The 17,102-nt window shown below is 36.3% G+C and overlaps 1 protein-coding gene across 3 annotated transcripts in view; it reads left to right on the forward strand.

Annotated features, from left to right (window-relative positions):
• Positions 1-17,102, forward strand: part of LOC117214864 (protein O-mannosyl-transferase TMTC1-like) — a 280,632-nt gene that overhangs the window by 245,100 nt on the left and 18,430 nt on the right. For all 3 annotated transcript variants that reach the window (XM_033461241.1, XM_033461239.1, XM_033461240.1), the window contains exon 11: positions 14,918-15,058. In XM_033461241.1, the coding sequence (XP_033317132.1) occupies positions 14,918-15,058 (141 nt within the window). The remainder of the gene's footprint in view (positions 1-14,917; positions 15,059-17,102) is intronic.

Here is a 17,102-nt window from a genome sequence, read left to right on the forward strand (position 1 = left end):
ATATCCCGCCGTAATTTTCGATAGACCGAGTTTATAGTTGCAACGGATCGTAAAGTTAAGGCAACGACAAAGCTGGATAGGAGGACAGAAAGCGGCGCAGATAAAGCAACGACGAAGAGGAAAGGTATGTTGGCCATATAGCAAATCCGACTTCCCATTATGACACTATAATGGTGTTCCATACGAGGTTATTGCGCGTCAGAAATCATATTGAAATAGGAGAGGTATACCGACAATTTTTAACATTCGCCTCACGTACGCCCACGTTTTACTGTAATCCATTATTTTTTTGTTCTTCTCTATATTATTACACGCAATGATAACCGCACAAGTGCGAGGAGAGAAACAAGCCTTTACCAAAAAAATCAATCGATAGAATAATATGTTTTCGATTATTCTATATTCCTGTACTTACAAAAAATCATTCGTACGATCGTAAATATAAAATTTCTTTTTTAACCAATTCTAATATTAAGCATTTACGAAGCTTTGTCTTTTAAAATTATATAGATAGACTCTGATAAGTTTAAAAAATTGATCAAATTTATCATCGATTCAAGGAGGTCAAAGCGGGGAAAAAAGAAAGGAGAAATTGATTGTTATCGGTCAGTAATAGAGAATGAGTCTCCCCCTGGTACGAGTAAATAGATCATTGTTGTTTCCGAACAATGATGAGAGTATGCTCGTTCGTGCTAGAAAAGACTGATGAACGTGCTATGGGCAGGCATTGTTGGTCCGGCGGAAACGCCGTTGAATAAATTGGCCACACTGTTTCCACGACACCATACTATCATCCTGTATTGTCTCTATACATTTATTGTGCGAACGTTGATGCTTAATGCAAGCGTCGCGCGATTCTATTTACGAGAAACGACGGAATCGATACGTTCGACTGGCAATTATTCTTTGGTTTTCGTCGAGGGAACAAGGTGGCTGAGCAAACGATCGGTACTCGATGCGTGACCCAAGGTTCGAAGGCACATCCACACCAGCCATGATTAAACTCGTTTGTATATTCATGTATCGCTAACGTAATACGTGCTTCAATATATTTCACGTTTAACGTTTTAACGTTTCCAGTCCTTGTTCATCCGCGTAAATGAACCGCTGAATATCATGAATTCAGACCGTGTCATCTCTTGGAATATTTATTGATATTAATCGTCATGAATATTTATGGAGATTTTAAAGCTACGGAGAACTGGCTTGCGCTATCTGAAAAAAAGTCGACTTACTTGGTACAGCGAAGCTATTTCATTGTCGTGACACGACTTTTGCTGAAGATTTTTCCAGCGTCTGAGATATCCGGCGTCGATTAGGGATCGATACTTTTATAGTTTAGCAATATAAGTATGTTATACTTCGTTTAACTCCCTTTATTCGTGTATCGTATAATTATATATTTCGTTGCATATATTAGTTTTTGTATCTTTTCTAGCGTCACGTTACGTCAAAATTTATGCAACGGAGATAAAAATTATAAAAATTACGCGTTTGTAAGAGAGTTAATATCTTTGAGCTTGTTCTTTTTTGAGCGTAACTTAAGCGTAATTTAAAGCAGAATTCTAGACCTTAATACAAAGAATAACGTTCGTGTACAACAATGTCGTTTGAGACTTGTTTTCCAAGGTACACGGTATAAACAATTTAGGAGTAATAATAAATTTTAATTATTCAACGAATTGCATGCAATCTAAAATCACTAACCAAACAATAAATTCGCTAATAAACACTTGGACAAAAAGATACCTAAAAGATCTTTCAAGGAAATTAAATTTTCACTCCCTTCGACGCTATCTTCTCGCGGATGGTCGAGGGGTTAAGTCGTTCGTGCATCGGATAGTCGATATAAACAATAAAACCGGATGCATTAGTATCTCGCGGGCGAAGTAGCTTTTCCACCAGCACCTGAGCTCGTACGAGTCGTGACAGTAACAGGAATTTTTATTGCGGCTCAACGTATTCGATGGATTCTCCTCGCGCTTGATTTACTATCCGACCAGCTCTATATGTATTTATGCTTTTAAACACAGTGCCGGGTAGAAACGTTTTACGCCACGTCTCGAATAATAGTAAAAGCAACGTCATAAAATCGCAATCGTATAATGCGTTATCGCGATCGTAAGATCGCGTAATGCTCGCGTAAACTTTTCTCTCTAACGTATATCTATTACGTTCATCGTTGATATGCAAGCAATAACACGATGTAAACATCATTGGGAGCCGTTTTCTGTCTTCTCTATTCTTCTCTTCTTCCTTTCTCCCGTAGCATCGTCCGTTGAGACAACTCGTAAACCGAGCGACAATTTACGCGCGAGCTTCCAGTTCTCTTACACGCGTTTACGATTATTGCCGGTGATCGGGAATTTAGCTCGACTCGATCTGCGTTTATCGAGCTTGCTCACGGTTTGAAAATGACGATTTTTTAGCTGAACGAAAGCTGTTGAAGAGTTTTCACGAAATCACTGGAACACGCTTCTTGAATCCTTTAGCATAGCATAGAAAAATGTCGAATGTGCGAGCAGAGTAAGAATAAAGTAATGATAAGAATAGAGTTGAAATAGATAAAAAATATCAAGTGCAACGAATTTTTACTTCTATCCGTGCTTCTTTCATAATTTTCCGTTTCCATTTTCTTCTATGCTTAGGAATAGATAAATAATAGTTAAAAATACTTCCAAATTTCTGTGAATATATTATCATTTGTATATATCAAAAATTAACCTCAGTCTTTCCCAATATAATTTCCAGTGTTTTGGTGAACGCAACGATCGGGTGTTTTTATACATATACTTTCTAGATGAATTCTTAAATCGAAGAATTTAATTTTTAATCCGATACGTTAACTAAATTAGCATCTGTCTAGATGATGGAACGAATGATTCAAGACTCGTCACTCTTCGCGACGATCTGCAATGTCTACGCAAATTCGGAGTTAAAAACGTTCAAGGCGTCAAATGAATATTAAAGAAACAGGGTATCGTTTATTCAACACGCGTGTAAAAGATGGTGTGTGAAAGGGGTACGATATAGGGAGGACATCTAACACGACGAATACACTCTCTGCAACGCTTTATCTCCTTCTTATAAATGAAACAGGTTATTTATTATCCAATAAAGAGACACTCCTGGTACGCGACACCCTTGCGGGTACTTTGCCGGGGTTGTATCCTCTGACGTGTAAATATCGAGGTTTCCCTGTAACCCTCTCCGGAGACTGGCCAGACACATTTTATCTTTCGCACCCTCCTTCGATAGCGCATATTCTTCATGCTGTTTCAAAACATTTCCAAGCGTATGTTCCATTAACCGTGATTTCAAACATTAAATTGCAATACTCTTAAATAGAAGAAAAAAAAACATTTGAATGCACGAATTACTTGTGCCTTGATCTAAAGTAAGCTTACGCTTGATCGATTTTAAGTAAATCGATAAAATCGGTATTAGATAAATTAAAAACGCGAAATAAAAATTTTGTGTCGTTATGAATTTGAAAGGAATTATACTAGAAAAAGCAGATGGAAATATATTAAGTTTCCTATCATTTACTAGTATTCTCGTATGCCTACAACTATTCGATACTATCGAAAGGTAACGTAGAATCTGATAAGGAAACATTCCATTGGAAAACAAGAATATACGTAAGTACTTTTTGTAGTCGCTGATTTATATGTAGGTATAGACACTATTTCCAAAGTAATATAAAAAGAGGGGGGTATACGCTTGGTCCATCATATATTTAAGTTCGAGTTTCTCGGGATAGTATAATGCAGTGCCGCAGACAGATCGTCGTATAGGATCGGCGAGATGTATACAATGCAGCGACCAGTGTATAATTCCAGAAACGTCGATTCGCCTTCGGTCCGTTTTTTTCACATACACAAGGAAGGTGCATACGCGATCATAGGCGCGAACGTTGGCGTGACCCGAGCGTAGTGGGAGGTCGTCTCCGAGAAAAGACAAAAAAGATCGAAGGGCGAGCAGAGTACCATTTTGAGGAGTCTGAGAGTGCAAATCGAGAAGTGAGAGTGTTGCCAGCGTTGTCGTGAGAGTGTGGTCCGCGTGAGACAGAGAGAGAGAGAGAGAGAGAGAGCGTTGGATCCGTTGTGACGAGAGTTACAAGTTAACTATTGCGTTGACTATACCATAATACGTTATTGTGATTAATCAACATCTGTGCAATCCATTCATCGTAAATAAATCATCATTATAATATTATATTTACGATACTACACCAATGTATTTCATCAATGAACATCCGTAGCCAAAGTTATATGTTTCAAAATATTATTTTGCCAATAACTGACCACTAAAGCTGCACGATCGAGATCGGAACGTCACGCGTTAAATCCTATTTATCTCAGCATCCTTGATTCTCCAACGATTACTATAGTTTTATCTGTTCTTGAACTTTCGCTGTTTCACGGCATCCGACGACCATACTACGTGAACTTGAGGCGCGTACTTGTCTTTGCCGAACAAAAAGTTCGATTGCATGAGCGAAAGAAAGCACGAGACCTGGATCAACGGATGTAATTTCTTAAATTGCCCGCGGATGATCGTATCTTACGGAAAGATTTCGTGTCGCGGTGGCCAGTACTGCCATTATCGGCGCGAGTTGAAGGAAAAACAGAAAGGAACGAGTTAACCGTGTGTACTCGGGACGCTTGACAAAGCGGCTTTAATTAAAACTTTCCAACGAATCGGATAGCCTGGAGATATCTTCGAGCGAGTGTAAGCAGTTTCGAAGTTCGCGGGTTAGGAAAGGAAGGGTTGAAAGGAAGATGTTGCCGATGCTTGTGCCTGAAACTCGGCCTACAAAGGTTTCAGCGTTCGAGATACCACGTGAAAAATAGCATTCGTCGTTTGCTTTTATAAGAAATTAATTTAATCGTCGTTTAAAGAGATTCGTTTGTGCGGCGAGTTTGGTCAAATATTCAAATTTATGAAAAGATTGTTTAGAAAGAAGCGTCTTGTTGTGTTGACTTTGAATTTACCGTACTCTTTCGAGTATGAACAATCAAATATTCCTCTAACGAGATGTTTCGCTCGTTTAATAGTTTCGAAGATGGTATCAGAAGCGTGACGTGTTGGGAAGTAGCTTCACTGTTGGTACCGTCTCTTCGTTTCGTTTAGTATTCCGAATGCGTGAGCTTTTATTGTTATTACTCTTAAGTGTTGCAGATATTGTCTGATATGGGTGTTGTAGCACACGTATAGTGAAAGAATATAATAGTATACTGATAAATATTGCTGTACATTATAACGAAAATAATGTAACAATAGTTCTTAATGAATAAAAGTACAAAAATAATTATTGGTATTAATTAACTGTCTTTGTTATACATACCGTGTAATATATGTAGGTGGGTTGGAATTGATTAACGTTCCTGTACTTTATGCGAGTTTGTTTGATCACGAACGTGAAATTAATTCATAAATTAATTTTACAGTTTACTCGATATTGTGATTGAATTCTTCACAAAAAATCCGACTCATTTATATATGTAAGTTTTTCTATAAATTTCTGAACAGTTGATTAGCTTGCTGTAGGAATAACTTATTTTGTTTATAAAATAATTACTTATAACTTCTAGCCCCTTCTATATTCACCAAACTCTTCTCTCTATTATAATATTAAATTTTCTTGTTACCAAGTACCGGACACGAAGAAAGAGCTAAGTACGTGTTTTTGAAGTTGTAATCTATTGAACTACGTGTACCGTAAACAACTCTGTGTAAACATTCGCGTCCAACTAATAGCAGATTAATAAAGAGCGTCTTAAGAACTTCACGTACTTAAACATTAGAAAACAAAGCTCAGCAAGAAAAGCACGAATTCACCGTGCAAGTCTTCTGAGCTTTCGCAGTTCGCGATGGCACATGTGCATCAAACTTGAACTTTCCAGCGAGTTTCGAACAACGATCGATTGATTTTCTCTTAACTTGATCCGAAGTTATTCTCCTGGACACGCTACGAAGATATTTCGAGAGAATGATGCATCGCCAAGAAGTTTAATGAACAGCTTAAATTATCCGAGAGAATCCCAAAGTTCGACGACTTATCGGTTCTGCTTTTTCCTTTACGGTCTTTATATCCACGGAAGTCGAACGCTGTCTGATGGTATCCACTGATTGAACGACAAAATCGGACTACGAGAAAAATTGGACTGTCTTTGATCATCTCGATAATTATTACTGACATACTTAATATTTTATAATGAAACCAGGAGACGCGTTGCAACTCGTTGAAGATCAACGAAATTTGTAAACCAAGAGACACGAACTAGTAAAGTGGAATTGATCGATTTGACTTTTGTGGTTGCCACGCGGAAAAAAACCACATAAACCACTTCTAACGTACATAAATCAATACGCCTCGGCGAAATGTGGAAATAGATGAATGCTTTCATCCTTTCACGAATATCTCTTGCACAGAGACATATACTCTCATTAATGGGTCGTTCGATTTGTTAAAGGAAACGTTTCAACTCGAAAAATAATTATCCTTTTTCCCTCGTGTAAATATATCAGATTTATGAAAGAGATATCTTCAATTTTTTTTCTGCTCGAAATGCAATTAATTTCTATGTATAAACATTGATTCTACGGAGGCTGTAAATACGAAGTTATTACGTAAAAATGTCTGTGAAAAGAAAACTTTCAGCGAGAAAAGTATGCCTTCGATAACGATGTTTGACCATTTACCATAGAGAAAGTGAAAAAGGGTGGAAAGGAAAATGTGAAAGGAGAATTCTGACCAAAGTTTTCACTTCAAACGTAGTTAGTCGTCTCTAATTGAACTTATTAAGAAAGTCTTTCAAACGATCCTCCGATTTTCTGCGTCTGACCGGCTCTTAAGAACCTGCTCCGCGTTTTATTCGTTTCTATTTAAAGCTCATTGCAAAAGTGCTTGCGTTTATTTAAAATCGGGAATACTTTTCCCATTGAAACGGCCCCGTCCTCGCTTTTCTATCGCAGCTCGATTTTCGAATTAATTCTCTTGTTGAAATCCACGCCAATAACTCGAAAGCGGAGTAATTTCGATCGTTTGAGATCGAAGAAAGTAGAAGATCTCTAAGTTTTCATAAACTGGAACGCCAGTATTTCAAAGGGGCTAAAAGCAGAGTCTCTAGAGAGTGGTCAAGAAACGGTACGATAAGAAGTAATAAAAATACTCGCTTTTTCCGTAAGATAAGCTTTAATACTTCCAACTCTGTGAATGTGTATGTGGGGAGAAACCTTTCTGTCTTCTTCTGCTTCTTTTAAGTAACATCTCATGAAAGAATACACCATATGTTTTTATAAACAATTTTTTAACATAAAAATATACAGATACGTAAATAAAACGTTAATCGTGTGTAAGATAATCACTGTATATTACTTTTTTAAATAATTTGCCATTTAATTTATTTATTTTTCCTATAATACCTGTATAGAGAAATGCTGAGTCGTCGTTTAATTATGAAGTTTATGTTTCTTCAAATTATTTTCTATCTTGTAATGTTATAACGAAATATTTCCAATATTTCAGACAAATGTTTTTATACTTTCCAATTTTTGTCTTAAAATATCGAGTCTTCCTAATTATGTGAAAAGGAATTCTAACATTTTAATTTTAACGAACTATACAATTATTAAATAGCGAGATATGCGAATAAAGATGTAGACAATACTGTTCAGAAAAAAAGCAGTTGAAATCTGAGTTTTAGACGACTTGAAGTGGAATAAGCGTCGATTACGTCAGACGCGCTCTACAGTAACAAGCGTGTAAATATAGAAGTACATAAATTCGATTAATTATATTATGAGACCATTTATTTCTTCTACATTTTGCTCTACATTTTCATACAATTTTAGAGCACCGCAAATGAAGAGGGACGTTCAACATTTTATTTTCAGTAATAATCATAAATTCAATTAAATTGAATTCGATGTGACAATGCTCTTTATTTATTTGATAGCTGCTATAATTGGCCGATTTATGAGCAAAGTGTACAATTATCTGCAAACTAAATAATATGAAATAAATTAACTTAGACTCGACAAACTAAGGATGTTAAAGTTATCTTGTAAATTAATATCCACTATAACGGATAAAGTTAGATCAAGCAAACTAAAACTCCAAATACTATCGGAATTAGCATTACTCGATTTATTTATCCTTGACTAGTTTCTAGACACTGGCTTCCCCACTAAAAGCAATAAAGAATATTAAGACTGAAAAGTATCTAGCTCCTTAAAATATCGATATTAAATAAAACGTTCATAGGATTTCAATAATACGTGAAATTTGTTAATTCTCAGATACATTTTTGTGGCAAAATTCTATTTTAAAGTATCCAAAAAATGGTTTATGCTATTTCATGCTATTACATATCGAAAAATTGTTTAAGATATTTCAATAATCCGGCGTAAAATTCAGATAAAAATGCAAACATGTTTTCTATTCGCATTTCTAATGTTTCGTAAGTCTGATCAAACACTGTATCTGATATTTTGATGTTTAGCAGCCGTCACTCGCAGAATTTCGAATCATCGATGCATTAAGATTAGCATGTAAAATTCCGCACGAGTGCTCGCAACTCTCGACACGAACACCCTTCCATCATCTCGGTTCGTAGATTCCAGACATTCGTTTTCTCAGCATTTTCCAGGATTGCGTTCGATCCTCGAAGAGAACAACGGGTTCCTAAGCAATCCTCTTTTCGAAGCATCGCGAAAGGTGACGAGTGTCTGCTTTTTAAAACGTCGAAAGAATGGCACTGGGATACGATAAACGCAAAGTTTGTTTGTTGCTGCACAACCTGTACCATTTTAGCTTTTGTTTTGTCTTCTTTCGAAGGTGTTGTCTTCGTCTATTTTATGGAAACGATTTGAATCTTCATGACGAGATAGATTATTTTGCAGATCATCGTACATTCTTCGTTACGAGATAAATTACGAATAAAATCACAGACACGTTACATCATTTTCTTCAATTTTTAGCATACGATTTCTCAAAGAATAATAAACGATGAAACAGTATGTAACAATGGAATAAAGAAACATTATTTCTGCAGCCGTTTAATTCATTCGATTCTTTGCTTCTCGTGGTGTATTATATTATTCGATATTATTGTCCACTGGCGGGACTTAAACAGTATGAAATATTTCATAAAAACAATTCAACAATACACCCACGTCAAACGCGAGGACTTAGAGCGAACGATGGAGTAAAAGCCGATCGGAATCCTAATAAATTCCAGTCCCCTTTCACAGTTTTATTTTCGCAAAGCAATAAATCTTTAAAGCGTCAGAACGAAACAAAAAAGAATTGCAATACAACGGGTGCAAGTTAAAAAAACAAAACTAGACAAAGAAAGGGGGAAAAAATCTGTTTACCGTCGAAATATTTTTGTTCGGGAATCGATATCGTTCCCAGCGACTTAAATATAGATGGAGCTAGTGCCAAATGGAGCAAAAGAAAAAAAAAAGAAAAAAAGAAAGTGAATTGCAGAACAGAGGATGCGAAGGGTTAAAAAACAAAAGAAAGACAGGAAAAGAAAAATATGTGCATGGAAGTATTTCGTTCTGGAATCAGTATCATTTCTAGCGACTTAAATATAAACGAAACACTTCTCCAAGGGTGAAACAAACGCAAGCAGCAAGAAACGAATAAATGCAAGACAGAAGAGAACGAATAGGAGAAAAGAAGAAATGCGGAGAAATAGGAAATACACATCGAGATTCATCCCGAACGCATCGAATAAAACGGATTCGTCGCGGGAACGTGAACATACATCACAGACTCGATAGAATACCGGTCGGATTATACCTCCCTTTTTTGACGCTGGCCGATCCACTCACGTTGGATTCCTTTTTCTGTCTCCTTTATCCGCTTTCTTCATTTCACTGCGTGTAACTTGAACGCGCCCGCGACGATCCTATCTCCGTAGTTTTCTCCGACCTCCAACCCTTATTGAGCTCTCGCAGACAAACCCCTCACCGTTACACCGTTACGAACCAACTATCCTCGAGATGTCTCCAGTCTCTACGAATTGTGTTCTCCACTTTCCTTTCCCCATTCTATAGCCGTCTCTTTTTCTAATATTCCAACGTGGTTACTACAGTCCGCATGTTGCCACCGCGATAGCATCCTTAATATCGAATATTACATCGAAAAGGGCACGCCATTCGTACGTCTCCGTGGAGTCAATTTGCTGTTACAGATGTCATGCAAGAAGGGGCGCGTGTATTCGTTCAGCGTAGGGTAGGTTGTCTCCATTTTGTGGCGAGAACAAGAAGTTTGGAAGTGATATTGCGTGTTTAGTATTATAATTTGATTTTAGTTGACGTTTGTATGACATACTGTATATACAGGGTGGTTGGTAACTGGTGGTACAAGCGGAAAGGGGGTGATTCTACGCGAAAAAAGAAGTCGAAAATATGGAATAAAAATTTTTCGTTCGAGGCTTTGTTTTCGAGAAAATCGACTTTGAATTTTCGCTCGGTACGCGTGCGGTATGTTATAACGGATCTCACTGTAGATCGTTGTCTCGATGGAAAAATTAAAAAAAAAATTTTTATTCTATATTTTCGACTTCTTTTTTCGCGTAGAATCACCCCTTTCCCCTTGTACCACCAGTTACCAATCACCCTGTAGATTAATCAGTTCTTGTACGACTCTTTGAAAGCCAGTAGTTGTTTAAGTGAACATCGACTATTCTATTTTGTAATAGACTGTTGAAATGTACGTACAGAATGTCGTAATATTATGTAGGAAAGTGTTTCAACGCTTGTTGACTTTTGTAAACGGATACATTACGTGTGTCACACGAAACATTCTGAAATTTCGCTGGCACTTTAACGAGACCCGACTTGACCATGATTACATCGATAAAGTTTCCTCGCGAGTGAGTAATTACACTTATGTTGCATTCTGTCATGTATAATTTACAGTTATTGGTTCTCGGTTTGAAGATATCAAGTTATAATTGTAGTTCAAACTGTACATTTCGTTGGAAATACAACCTGCGTTTCTCGAATTAAAATGATAAAGCATATGAGACGTGCGATTTGATATTATAAAGCAGAGGGTCGTACAGAGCTATGAATTCTATAGAAACAAGTGAAATTATACGGAGATAATCCTTAAAAATTCTCTTTTAACAAAGTATCGTAAATTTATGATTGATTCCGATTTTCGAGATCGGAAATGATTTCTATCTAACGTGTTGTATTTAAACCATTTAATATCGGAAGTAAATTTTTTGTTGATAAACCAAAGTTATAGGAAAAAGGATTTCGAAATATCGAAAAATTGTTCTAAGAGTAAACAGCTATTGTATGGACAAAAAGCGGAATCACTACATGAAACTATATCTCCGTTATAACGAATGGGATATCAGATTTTGGTATCTTTCGTGTTTACCTTTAACAATCCAGTTAGGTCTTTGTTGAACACGACCGAATAAAAGTTCCTCTTTCTCCCCGCTCTACCCTTTTCCTTCTACCGCATATTTGCTTTCAAAAGTAATTTCATATAAAAATTGGGAAACTTTATAACCATACCGTGTCGGTAGTTTATAAAATATCCACAATAAATAAATGAAATACCACAATAAATCAGAGGACTTCATGACATTAAACAGCACTGCTGTTGCGATGATTTTGTGTGGAACAAGACTCGACATTCTATTTCGTTCTTATCAGTTTTAATACATAAAACGATACTTAATAGAATATAAATATAAATTTAACAAAAACACGATACAAATGTTATCACGAAAATATGAAAATTCGTTCAAATTCTCAACAGATTTTCAAGATAGTTTGTCGAATATGAAACAGTTGGAATAAAGTGTTTTCGCTCGATTCTAAATTTTGTAATGCTCTTCTTATTTATTCTCATTTTATCCATACTATCCTACTACCCCTCCCCCCTAAAACAAACCGTCAAATTGCAAATTGACGAAGGGAAGGTAGTTTACACGGTATTATAATTACAATGGCGTTAACGCAATCCCAACTGTGTTTCGCGCATAGACAGAAGAGAGGCTGGGATACACAGATTTTACTTTGCCTGTGTTAATGCTTGTAACGCTGTAGTTGACTGCGTGCCATGGAGAAGGGTTGCAGCCGAAAGGGTGCGAGTGACATTTTATTAAGTACGGAGTTTCATGCTTCGAAGCAATTTAGACGTATACCACGCAGCGAAAGTTTCATACCGGCCTCCAACGTGCGGCAAAATCATTTGAATCTTGAAAGGCGGTCGGTGATTTACAGAGGCCTCATTTTGGGCCGGTTGCTTCGTGCCTCTCTGTTCGTGAGTTTCTTCGCTTTGTAATTACGTATCGTTGCTCCGAGATCGTTTTAACACAACACTTCATTACACTTCTAATTGAGCTTCGGACGCATGACGCGTGTTCGTTTAATTTACTACCAACATTTACCAATTGATTAATTTATTTTTATTTCCGTAAAAAGTTTTAGTCGCAGAATATAATTGATTAATCGTACATTAAATACAGGATATAAAAATATTGTTACATCGGCTGATTCATTGATTCAAAGTTATATATTTATATATATTGAAAAATAAACATCGATAGAGAACTGTATTCAATAACAAATAGAAGTTGAATTTCTTTCTTCCATTATCATTTAAGATTCCACTCTGGAAATCTACTGTAGTGATATTTATTCGTCCCTTGAAAATTGTAATTTAATAGTAGGTGAAAATAATATATCGTAGTGACAACTGTATTTTATTTGTAATAATAAAATATTTGATAATGTACAACGTGCAGTGTACTGAAATAATTCTCTTCTAAAGATTTACATTATTTTAATGAAATAATTTTTTGTTTGAGGTTGTGAAACATCTTTTTATAAGAAGTGTATCGTACTTGATTAATATTATCATTAAAATATATTTGAATATTCCATTAGTATAATTTCTTTGTGATTACTTTATTGTTTTATATATATATATATTTTTTTTTATAAATTCCTTTTATGCAGTGTTTTAAGTAATATGAAGAATTCAGTGAAATATCAGGACGCACGGAAGTCAGATATTAACGAGGTAGAAATTTTTAACTTTTAATTATATTCAGACTCTGGTAAAGTGCATACAGAAATGGAGTCTGTTTCTCTGGACGACAGCTCCAACGAATTATAACATTCTAAGATAAATGTATTAAATAAAGTACCTTGTTACATAACGAAACGAAATAATTAAAGTCGTAGTTAGCTTCCATTAAAAAAGTAACGGTTAATTTCTGAATAAATTAAAGTTTCTTCGATTCAAGATGAAAACGTTAAATAGCAAGACGAAAGTTTTGTTTCTTTGCAATTATAAGACAGTTGACGTCGAAATCGGGGACGATTAACGTTTCACCGGCCAGTTTCTTCATGACGATTATTTAGTCGAGGAATATCCTTTATTTCGATAAGAAAGTTTAATTTAGTTTCGCGAAGTAGCTTCCGCTGAAAAATCGAGTTCCGCGCGTTGTTCCACATCCCCCGTCCACAGAAATATAATATTGTTCTTTAATCCTCGTCGCGATGTTGGGCCGAATTGCGTCGCTTCAAAGAATCACTGTCAGAATATACGTTTCTCGTCAGAAGTTAGGAAAGTTTTGTCAGAACGCGTTTCCACCATAATACATTTTCCCTAACTACGTTACTTCTAAATTGGGTTCGCAGCGGCGACGCGAGCAGCGGATTTAACTAAAGGCAGAATTGTGCTCTTAAATACGCAGTGTTGTTAAATATTTTCTGAAAATTAAATACCCATATGCGTTCCACGTGCTATTCAAAGAAGAGGAGCGTGTTTAACCTGTTTGCACTTGAAGATAGGAAAATATGAGAAGTTTCATTATCCGAGCGAGACGTTTAACGATAAACGCGCTATTATGAAAGCAATCAGAAGAATTTATGCTTCTGTATATTTTACTGACGTTTATTTACTTTGGCTTTTATCCTTAATGTTTTCAACAGAACTCGAAGATTTATTCTTCGAATCTGAAATGAGATTATTCTGAAGCAATTCTACGAATAATACGAAGAAAATTTTCATTACCGAACATCTATCAACAATTCCAACTAATTTAAGAAAACCGATTAATCATTTGAAAATCAAGCAAAACGCGCCACTTAATTTCCTTCGCTAACCATTCGTTGTTTCCTCTAACTAAACGATAATTAACTGATATCTACTGGTTCCTACTACTCTAGCCAGTTTTATGGGCATTTGTTAATAAAGGAAACTTTCGGAAATTTTCGCCAAACGTAATTTCCTGTCTACGGAGAAAGGTGAATAGTTTCTCGCAAAAAATTATCTAATTCATCTTTCACCCTATTGCGAATTCACTTTTTATTCGTTCACGATGGCGTCTGGGCATGTAGCCGAATACAATCGAATCCTCGTCCACGATATCGAAAGCAAGAGTTCGCTGGTTTGTCATTATCTCGGAGATTCAGGATGTGTCGTGCATCAATACATTTCTTTTTTCTTTTTTCAGTTTGAAAGCTTAGGTATTACGTGCAACATATATATTCGTAGGAAACTTATGGAAAACATACGTATAAATATTTGTAACATCACGATGTCTCCGTGCAGTATAGATAAAATCCAGGATATTACAAAAGAAAAACTGATTCGAGATTACATTGCTGTTATGCCTGCTTGTTTGTCGTTGTGTTCGAACATACGGAAATATTTTCACGATATTGTGCAAATTTGCGCTCGAAAAGATTCGAAGGATCGATGAAAATTATTCCGTTGATCAGCTCTATCGCCGATTATTACACGAGCACGTATGCTCATGGGGGAAACGGAATTACCTTCGTGATTAAATGCATGGAAACGCACCGTGTTCCTCCGGATCATTAATCACTTTGTAAATAAGCGGTGTTTATTTGATTACAGGCTGTGGCCGACGTACGCTAGTGCGCATAACAACCTCGGAACGCTTTCGGTGGGCGATCAAGCGGAGCAACACTTTTTGGCTGCGATACACGCTCAACCGGGGCACGTGAACGCTCATTACAATCTTGGTCAACTCTACAGGTCAGTGATTAAGTCATCGTGAAAGAAATGTCAGATGTTATGTGAATCGCTGCTTGCTTTATTTTTTGTAATCTCTTAGCTATTACACAGAGGAATTTATTGATATCGATAATCTATAAATTAGAAATTATAACATATAGCTCGTAAAAATTCGCTAATATAATGTAATAATGTTCGGTAACGTAGAAGGATATTGGAGAAAAAATTAAGAAACATTCTATTTAACATTATTTTTTACTTATACGTTGGTTCGTGCAAGATAAAATTCTACGAATTAAATGCTCGGAGATTAACGAGGTAACATTAATTTAATTCTTCTTATTGAACTCACATTTACTAAAATCATAAATATTGATCTTATCATAACACGTAACGATGCAATATTAATTAAATTCAGTAGTATATTTAATCATCTCGTCATCGTTCGTGATTAACAATTTAATTAATCATAACGGTTATCGTTAATCATTGAACATTAATTACACTATAATAGACAGCTCGAACGATACCATTATTATCGACTACAAGAATCATGCACAGAGCCACTCTTTCGAGTTTGATAAGAACTTGTTTCCTCTCAAAAACGTTCACAAAGAGAGAACGAAACGATACGCTATCGCGTATCTATGGTAACGGTCTGTGAAACTCGCAAGTGAAGAAGCAACTCGTTCATTTGTGTAAAAAGAGAATAAACGACGCAGACGCGGCAGGGAACAACGAGTGGAAATCAAGGATAATTCTCGTTTCTCCGAATGCTCTGGAATCTAATGGTGTCTCCCATCACGCGGAGTAAACAGAGTTACAGGAAGAATCCCGAATCCAACGGCTTCCTGCTTTATTAATGGTATATCGAGGCAATGGTATACCGAGGTGTACGCTGCGCGATAAATTTAGCGTGGCAAGGTAATTCTAGTGGCGTGGTCAAAATTAAACTTTAATTAACGCCTCTTGCTTGATAAATTAATGTTTAATTGACGGCGGGAGCGAGGCGTGCGTACGTGCATACCGCCATTGCTCGTTCCGTCCACTCGCTGCTGTTGCTGCTGCTGCTGCGCTGTACTCCATTTTCGTCTCGTTCCGGCTCGCGGGGAAACATCGCCCATAAATTTTTCGGCTCTCTCCTCCACGAAAGTATTTTCCACCGTGAAATCCCTGGGAACGTGGCTCGCGGATTACTCGGCTTATGAAGTGTGTTACGGATCGTGGAATTCGAAGGTCTGATGGAACAACTTCGTTTGCAAATCGCTGATAACCACTTTTTCACCGATAACTAAACTGCAGATATTTATACGTTTATCGAAAATTCAAAGATGCACAGATTTACAGAGAATATATGTAATGCACGAAAATATATAATATATCATGAGTAGATTATGATATTTAATGAATGAAAAAAAAAAATCTTTGCGTGGCTTCCATTCTTTCTTTCAGTTGTACTTATAGAGGAAATTCTTGAAAACGTGGATAATTTATCGACTAATAACGATGCGTATCTATCGTTTCTTTGTAAATGAGAAATTAGAATCGACTTTTTCCATAAAACGAATGACCGCGTGATATACGGTCTTCAATTTTAAATCTGAAAGTTGAATTTCGACAATAAATCGTGTAGTAATATATACGCGTTTAAAGGAATATAACAGAACATGAAGCATATTAGGGTCTTTTGAAGATCGACAAATTTTTATTCGTCGTCACTAATCTTTAGTAAGAAATTCTAATTCCAAAAGAATTTAAATTCATGAACGAATAAAGAGCTAACTTTCAAGATTGAAAATGAACATTAGCAGTCGTTAAGTTAAATTTTTGAGTACTGCGTATAATTTTATTAGGTTAGTATCTACCTACTGGTCTATTAGGGAAAATTGTATTAACCAGTGGACGCGAAATTAGCGTCATGGACAGTGGCATTTCACGGAACGATGAAGCGCGCAGAATGCACAATGACGTACACGGTTGCGCATAGTACGTTAAAAGCAAGTACAGGCATTCATATCTTGATTGTAATCATGTTATACTTCGCGAGAATGATCGTCATACATGA

The sequence above is a fragment of the Bombus bifarius genome, unplaced genomic scaffold (assembly GCF_011952205.1).
Source record: "Bombus bifarius isolate JDL3187 unplaced genomic scaffold, Bbif_JDL3187 scf7180000009243, whole genome shotgun sequence".
NCBI lineage: Eukaryota > Metazoa > Arthropoda > Insecta > Hymenoptera > Apidae > Bombus > Bombus bifarius.